General features: G+C 45.0%; 1 protein-coding gene across 1 annotated transcript in view; it reads right to left on the reverse strand.

Moving 5' to 3' along the window:
- The window catches only part of si:ch211-132f19.7 (adenylate cyclase type 8), a 37,844-nt gene extending 29,552 nt beyond the window's left edge, over positions 1–8,292 (reverse strand). The window contains exons 1-3 of the mRNA XM_064955550.1: positions 8,268–8,292; positions 7,641–7,947; positions 1,891–2,091 (exon numbers count right to left, since the gene is read on the reverse strand). Of these exons, the coding sequence (XP_064811622.1) occupies positions 1,891–2,091; positions 7,641–7,947; positions 8,268–8,292 (533 nt within the window). The remainder of the gene's footprint in view (positions 1–1,890; positions 2,092–7,640; positions 7,948–8,267) is intronic.
- Positions 8,293–8,957: the final 665 nt, after the last annotated feature.

The following is an 8,957-nucleotide window of genomic DNA, read 5'->3' on the forward strand; positions in this document are numbered from 1 at the left end:
TCTGTCAGACCTGGGCCCTGACAGTAAATCTCAGTAAGACCAAAATAATGGTGTTCCAAAAAGGTCCAGTCACCAGGACCACAAATACAAATTCCATCTAGACACTGTTGCCCTAGAGCACACAAAAAACTATACATACCTTGGCCTAAACATCAGCGCCACGGGTAACTTCCACAAAGCTGTGAACGATCTGAGAGACAAGGCAAGAAGGGCATTCTATGCCATCAAAAGAACATAAATTTCAACATACCAATTAGGATTTGGCTAAAAATACTTGAATCAGTCATAGAGCCCATTGCCCTTTATGGTTGTGAGGTCTGGGGTCCGCTCACCAACCAAGACTTTACAAAATGGGACAAACACCAAATTGAGACTCTGCACGCAGAATTCTGCAAAAATATCCTCCGTGTACAACGTAGAACACCAAATAGTGCATGCAGAGCAGAATTAGGCCAATACCCACTAATTATCAAAATCCAGAAAAGAGCTGTTAAATTCTATAACCACCTAAAAGGAAGCGATTCCCAAACCTTCCACAACAAAGCCATCACCTACAGAGAGATGAACCTGGAGAAGAGTCCCTAAGCAAGCTGGTCCTGGGGCTCTGTTCACAAACACAAACACACCCTACAGAGCCCCATGACAGCAGCACAATTAGACCCAACCAAATCATGAGAAAACAAAAAGATAATTACTTGACACATTGGAAAGAATTAACAAAAAACAGAGCAAACTAGAATGCTATTTGGCCCTACACAGAGAGTACACAGCGGCAGAATACCTGACCACTGTGACTGACCCAAAATTAAGGAAAGCTTTGACTATGTACAGACTCAGCGAGCATAGCCTTGCTATTGAGAAAGGCCGCCGTAGGCAGACATGGCTCTCAAGAGAAGACAGGCTATGAACAAAATGAGGTGGAAACTGAGCTGCACTTCCTAACCTCCTGCCCAATGTATGACCATATTAGAGAGACATATTTCCCTCAGATTACACAGATCCACAAAGAATTCAAAAACAAATCCAATTTTGAAAAACTCCCATATCTACTGGGTGAAATTCCACAGTGTGCCATCAGAGCAGCAAGATTTGTGACCTGTTGCCACGAGAAAAGGGCAACCAGTGAGGAACAAGCACCATTGTAAATACAACCCATATCTATGCTTATTTATTTTATCTTGTGTCCTTTCAAATTCGTACCTTGTAAAAACACTGTATATATATATATAATATGACATTTTCAATGTCTTTATTGTTTTGAAACTTCTGTATGTGTGATGTCTACTGTTAATTTTTATTGTTTACCTTACTTGCTTTGGCAATGTTAACACATGTTTCCCATGCCAATAAAGCCCCTTGAATTGAATTGAATTGATAAACAGAGAGAGAGACACAGAGAGAAAGACAAAGAGAGACACACACACAAAGAGAGAGAGAGAGAAAGAGAGAGAGAGAGAGTGAGAGAGAGACAGAGAGAGAGACAGAGAGACAGAGAGAGAGAGCTAGAGAGAGAAAGAGAGAGAGAGAGCGAGAGAGAGAGAGAGAGCGAGAGAGAGAGAGAGACAGAGAGAGAGAGAGAGAGACAGAGAGAGAGAGAGAGAGACAGAGGGAGACAGAGAGAGAGAGAGAGAGACAGAGCGGGAGACAGAGAGAGAGAGAGAGAGACAGAGAGAGAGACAGAGGGAGACAGAGAGAGAGAGAGAGAGAGAGACACAGAGAAGGATACACATATAGAGAAGCGACAATTTGATTTTGTTTGATAGTGTTTGTTTTAGTGTACCTGCATAAATGCGTGTGTAGTCCTACCTGAAGGTGTGTGTGTGTGTGTGTGTGTGTGTGCATGTATTTCCTACTTGAAAGTTTGTGTGTGTGTGTGATCGCGTGTCCTACTTGAAGGTGTGATGAAGGGCAGGCAGGAAGACCCCTCTGACTGTAGACCCCCAGGAGACAAAGTAGTCAGCATCACTGAGGGAGTCGCTGCTCTTCTGGGTCACCGTGGACATTCGGTCCTGATTGGCTGGGTGGATACGAGCTACAGATGAACGTCGCTTATGTCCTGCTCCACCCCGAGACGCCTTGTTGCGGATCTGCCTGTTGATACATCACTATATGACTATAAGTATATTATAAGTAAGTATATAATAAGCATTATACACAAGTATTTCCTGAACGTGCTTTCTCCAAGTATATGTAACACAAAAGACACACAGTAAATTGTATATAAACTCAGCAAGAAAAGAAACTGTAAATGTAAATGTAAAACGTCCTCTCACTGTCAAATGCATTTATTTTCAGCAAAACTTAACATGTGTAAATATTTGTATGAACCTAAGATTCAACAACAACAAATCTTCATCTATAGCTATCTTCATCTATAGCTATCTATAGCTGTCTATAGCTATCTTCATCTATAGCTATCTTCATTTATAGCTATCTTCATCTATAGCTATTTTCATCTATAGCTATCTTCATTTATAGCTATCTTCATTTATAGCTATCTTCATTTATAGCTATCTTCATCTATAGCTATCTTCATTTATAGCTATCTTCATTTATAGCTATCTTCATTTATAGCTATCTTCATCTATAGCTATCTTCATTTATAGCTATCTTCATCTATAGCTATCTTCATTTATAGCTATCTTCATTTATAGCTATGTTCATCAAACTCAGCAAAACAGAAAAGTCCTCTCACTGTCAACTGCGTTTATTTCCAGCAAACTTAACATGTGTAGATATTTGAATGAACAAAACAAGATTCAACAACTGAGACATAAACTGAACAAGTCCCACAGACATGTGACTAACAAAAATGGAATAATGTGTCACTGAACAAAGGGGGGGGGGGGTCAAAATCAAAAGTAACAGTCAGTATCTGGTGTGGCCACCAGCTGCATTAAGTACTGCAGTGCATCTCCTCCTCATGGACTGCACCAGATTTGCCAGTTCTTGCTGTGAGATGTTACCTCACTCTTCCACCAAGGCACCTGCAAGTTTCCGGACATTTCTAAGGGGAATGTTCCTAGCCATCACCCTCCGATCCAACAGGTCCCAGATTTGCTCAATGGGATTGAGATCGGGGCTCTTCGTTGGCCATGGCAGAATACTGACTGTCTTGCAGGATATCATGCACACAATGAGCAGGATGGCAGATGGCATTGTCATGCTGGAGGGTCATGTCAGAATGAGCTGCAGGAAGGGTACCACATAAGGGAGGAGGATGTCTTCCCTGTAACGCACAGCGTTCGAGATTGCCTGCAATGACAACAAGTTCAGTCCGATGATACTGTGACACACCACCCCAGACCATGATGGACCCTCCACCTCCAAAATCGATCCCGCTCCAGAGTACAGGCATCGGTCAATACTTTGTAGAGACCCTTTCGCAGCAGCTGCAAGTGTCTTAATCGCCCCCCATCTAGCTTCAGACTTTGTTCTGTTAAATGACCTAAACTGGGATATGCTTAACACCCCAGCAGTCCTACAATCTAAGCTAGATGCCCTCAATCTCACACAAATCATCAAGGAACCCACCAGGTACAACCCTAAATCTGTAAACAAGGGCACCCTCATAGATGTCATCCTGACCAACTGGCCCTCCAAATACACCTCTGCTGTCTTCAACCAGGATCTCAGCGATCACTGCCTCATTGCCTGTATCCGCTACGGATCCGCAGTCAAACGGCACCCCTCAAAACTGTCAAACGCTCTCTAAAACACTTCTGTGAGCAGGCCTTTCTAATCGACCTGGCCCGGGTATCCTGGAAGGACATTGACCTCATCCCGTCAGTTGAGGATGCCTGGTCATTCTTTAAAAGTAACTTCCTCACCATTTTAGATAAGCATGCTCCGTTCAAAAAATGCAGAACTAAGAACAGATATAGTCCTTGGTTCACTCCAGACCTGACTGCCCTCGACCAGCACAAAAACATCCTGTGGCGGACTGCAATAACATCGAATAGTCCCCTCGATATGCAACTGTTCAGGGAAGTCAGGAACCAATACACACAATCAGTCAGGAAAGCAAAGGACAGCTTCTTCAGGCAGAAATTTGCATCCTGTAGCCCTAACTCCAAAAAGTTCTGGAGTTCTGGTTCTGGTCCATGGAGAACAAGAGCACCTCCTCCCAGCTGCCCACTGCACTGAGCCTAGGAAACACGGTCACCACCAATAAATCCATGATTATCGAGAACTTCAACAAGCATTTCTCAACGCCTGGCCATGCCTTCCTCCTGGCTACTCCAACCTCGGCCAACAGCTCCACCCCCCCCCCCGCAGCTACTCACCCAAGCCTCTCCAGGTTCTCCTTTACCCAAATCTAGATAGCAGATGATCTGAAAGAGCTGCAAAACCTGGACCCGTAAAAATCAGCTGGGCTTGACAATCTGGACCCTCTATTTCTGAAACTATCCGCCGCCATTGTCGCAACCCCTACCAGCCTGTTCAACCGCTCTTTCATATCATCTGAGATCCCCAAGGATTGGAAAGCTGCCGCAGTCATCCCCCTCTTCAAAGGGGGAGACACACTGGACCCAGACTTTTACAGACCTATATCCATCCTGCCCTGCATATCTAAGGTCTTCGAAAGCCAAGTCAACAAACAGGTCACTGACCATCTCGAATCCCACCGTACCTTCTCCGCTGTGCAATCAGCCACGCACAAGGTACTAAACGATATCATAACCGCCATCGATAAAAGACAGTACTGTGCAGCCGTCTTCATCGACCTTGCCAAGGCTTTCGACTCTGTCAATCACCATATTCTTATCGGCAGGCTCAGCAGCCTTGGTTTTTCTGATGACTGCCTTGCCTGGTTCACCAACTACTTTGCAGACAGAGTTCAGTTTGTCAAATCGGAGGGCATGCTGTCCGGTCCTCTGGCAGTCTCTATGGGGGTGCCACAGGGTTCAATTCTCGGGTCGACTCTTTTCTCTGTATATATCACTGATGTTGCTCTTGCTGCGGGCACTTCCCTGATCCACCTCTACGCAGACGACACCATTCTGTATACTTCCGGCCCGTCCATGGACACTGTGCTATCTAACCTCCAAACGAGCTTCAATGCCATACAACACTCCTTCGTGGCCTCCAACTGCTCTTAAACACTAGTAAAACCAAATGCATGCTTTTCAACCATTCGCTGCCTGCACCCGCACGCCCGACTAGCATCACCACCCTGGATGGTTCCGACCTAGAATATGTGGACATCTATAAGTACCTAGGTGTCTGGCTAGACTGTAAACTCTCCTTCCAGACTCATATCAAACATCTCCAATCTAAAATCAAATCTAGAGTCGGCTTTCTATTCCGCAACAAAGCCTCCTTCACTCACGCCGCCAAACTTACCCTAGTAAAACTGACTATCCTACCGATCCTCGACTTCGGCGATGTCATCTACAAAATAGCTTCCAACACTCTACTCAGCAAACTGGATGCAGTTTGTCACAGTGCCATCCGTTTTGTTACTAAAGCACCTTATACCACTGCGACCTGTCGGCTGGCCCTCGCTACATATTCGTCGCCAGACCCACTGGCTCCAGGTCATCTACAAGTCCATGCTAGGTAAAGCTCCGCCTTATCTCAGTTCACTGGTCACGATGGCAACACCCACCCGTAGCACGAGCTCCAGCAGGTGTATCTCACTGATCATCCCTAAAGCCAACACCTCATTTGGCCGCCTTTCGTTCCAGTTCTCTGCTGCCTGTGACTGGAACGAATTGCAAAAATTGCTGAAGTTGGAGACTTTTATCTCCCTCACCAACTTCAAATATCTGCTATCTGAGCAGCTAACTGATCGCTGCAGCTGTACATACTCTATCGGTAAATAGCCCACCCAATTTTACCTACCTCATCCCCATACTGTTTTTATTTATTTACTTTTCTGCTCTTTTAAACACCAATATCTCTACCTGTACATGACCATCTGATCATTTATCACTCCAGTGTTAATCTGCAAAATTGTAATTATTCGCCTACCTCCTCATGCCTTTTGCACACAATGTATATAGACTCTTTTTTTCTACTGTGTTATTGACTTGTTAATTGTTTACTCCATGTGTAACTCTGTGTTGTCTGTTCACACTACTGTGCTTTATCTTGGCCAGGTCGCAGTTGCAAATGAGAACTTGTTCTTAACTAGCCTACCTAGTTAAATAAAGGTGAAATTAAATATTTAAAAAATTAAATAAAAAATAAGCTTGGCACATCTAGCCACTGGGATTTTTGTCCATTCTTCAAGGCAAAACTGCTCCAGTTCCTTATAGTTGGATGGGTTCCGCTGGTGTACAGCAATCTTTAAGTCATACCACAGATTCTCAATTGCATTGAGGTCTGGGCTTTGACTAGGCCATTCCAAGACATTTAAATGTTTTCCCTTAAACCACTCAAGTGTTGCTTTAGCAGTGTGCTTAGGGTCATTGTTCTGCTGGAAGGTGAACCTCTGTCCCAGTCTCAAATCTGTGGAAAACTGAAACAGGCTTCCTTCAAGTATTTCCCTGAAATCCCATCAATTCTGACCAGTTTTCCAGTCCTTGCCGATGGGGTGTTGGGTTTACACCAGACAAGCTCAATTTTAGACTCATCTGACCAGAGTACCTTCTTCCATATGTCTTGGTGCCTTTTGTCGAACACCAAATGTGTTTGTTAATTTTTTTCTTTCATGTCTTTTCTTTTGGCACTGCTCCGTAAAGCCCAGCTCTGTGGATTGTCCGGCTTAAAGTGGTCCTATGGACAGATACTCCAGTCTCCACTGTGGAGTGTTCGGCTTAAAGTGGTCCTATGGACAGATACTCCAATCTCCTCTGTGGAGCTTTGCAGCTCCTTCAGGATTATCTTTGGTCTCTTTGTTGCCTCTCTGATTAATGCCCTCCTTGCCTGGTCCGTGAGTTTTGGTGGGCGGCCCTCTCCTTGCCTGGTCCGTGAGTTTTGGTGGGCGGCCCTCTCCTTGCCTGGTCCGTGAGTTTTGGTGGGCGGCCCTCTCCTTGCCTGGTCCGTGTGTTTTGGTGGGCGGCCCTCTCTCTCTTGGCAGGTTTATTGTGATGATGATTCTTTCCTTTTTTTAAATAATGGATTTAATTTGCAAATAAATGTATAAAAAATCCTACAATGTGATTTTCTAGATTTTTTATCTCATTTTGTCTGTCATAGTTGAAGTGTACCTATGATGAAAATTACAGGCCTCTCTCATCTTTTTAAGTGGGAGAACTTGCACAATTGGTGGCTGACTAAATACTTTTTTTGCTCCACTGTATGTACATAAACACAGTGCATTCAGAGAGTATTCAGACATATTGACTTTTTCCACATTTTGTTACGTTACAGCCTTATTAAAAAAAAAAATCCCACTCTTCAATCTACATAAAAAAATTAATATAAATAAAAACAGCTCAGGACAAAAATTGCAAATTGATAAAAATAATATCACATTTACATAATTATTTACATAAGTATTCAGTCCCTTTATTCAGCACCAATGATTCCAGACTAATTTAATCCATTTTAGAATAAGGCTGTAATGTGGAATAAATCAAGGGGTCTGAATACTTTCACAGTGGCATACACCACCAAACACATGGAGTTTATATGGTTTATAGTTTAGGTGCACAACTTCCAACTGGGCGATACATGGCTGCCATACCCACCTGTTGATGTCGTTGATGTAAGTGTCTGTGAGCACTAGCCGGGTCCCTCCTCCCCCTCCACCTCTCTCAAGGTCAGAGGTTGGAGGGTAGAGGTCGTGCCGGTCGATGACGTGCCGCATGGCGGTCTGCCACATCAGGCGTTTCCTCCGCAGGCTCGGGGAAATGGCGGGACTGACGTGAACAGAAAGGACTGGCGGCTGCAGCGTGACGTCACTGGAGCGCCGTGGCTCACACCCGCTGTCCACCTCGCAGGTAGCCATGGCTACGCAGTTATGGACCGCCACGTTGAGGTGATTTGTGATTTGGCCTTACGAAGAAGAGAGTATAGAAATAATGAAAGGAGAATTATTATTATTATTTCTGAAGTAAATTTCTAGTTGTTATGGAAATGGAGTGTTCCGGAAAGGTCCAGACACTTTGTGATTTGGCTCGTCTTTGATAAACTTACCCCAGCAGCGATTCAGTTACTCATTGCTCGTTGTGCAATTTCATTCAGGCCCATGTTAACCCTGACCCTCTCATTCAGGCCCATATTAACCATGACCCCCTCATTCAGGCCCATATTAACCCTGACCCTCTCATTCAGGCCCATGTTAACCCTGACCCCCTCATGCAGGCCCATATTACCCCTGAACCTTCCATTCAGGCCCATATTAACCCTGACCCTCCCATTCAGGCCCATATTAACCCTGACCCTACACTCTCATTCAGGCCCATATTAACCCTGACCCTCTCATTCAGGCCCATATTAACCCTGACCCCTCATTCAGGCCCATATTAACCCTGACCCTCTCATTCAGGCCCATATTAACCCTGACCCTCCCATTCAGGCCCATATTAACCCTGACCCCCTCATTCAGGCCCATATTAACCCTGACCCCTCATTCAGGCCCATATTAACCCTGAACCCTTCCATTCAGGCCCAAATTGACCCTGACCCTCCCATTCAGGCCCATTAACCCTTAACCCTGACCCTCCCATTCAGGCCCATATTAACCCTGGCCCTCTCCATTCAGGCCCATATTAACCCTGACCCCCTCATTCAGGCCCATATTAACCCTGACCCTCTCATTCAGGCCCATATTAACCCTGACCCCCTCATTCAGGCCCATATTAACCCTGACCCTCCATTCAGGCCCATATTAACCCTGACCCCTCATTCAGGCCCATATTAACCCTGACCCTCCCATTCAGGCCCATATTAACCCTGACCCCTCATTCAGGCCCATATTAACCCTGACCCTCCCATTCAGGCCCATATTAACCCTGACCCTCTCATTCAGGCCCATGTTAACCCTGACCCTCCCATTCAGGCCC

Source organism: Oncorhynchus masou, chromosome 32 (genome assembly GCF_036934945.1).
Source record: "Oncorhynchus masou masou isolate Uvic2021 chromosome 32, UVic_Omas_1.1, whole genome shotgun sequence".
Classification (NCBI taxonomy): domain Eukaryota; kingdom Metazoa; phylum Chordata; class Actinopteri; order Salmoniformes; family Salmonidae; genus Oncorhynchus; species Oncorhynchus masou.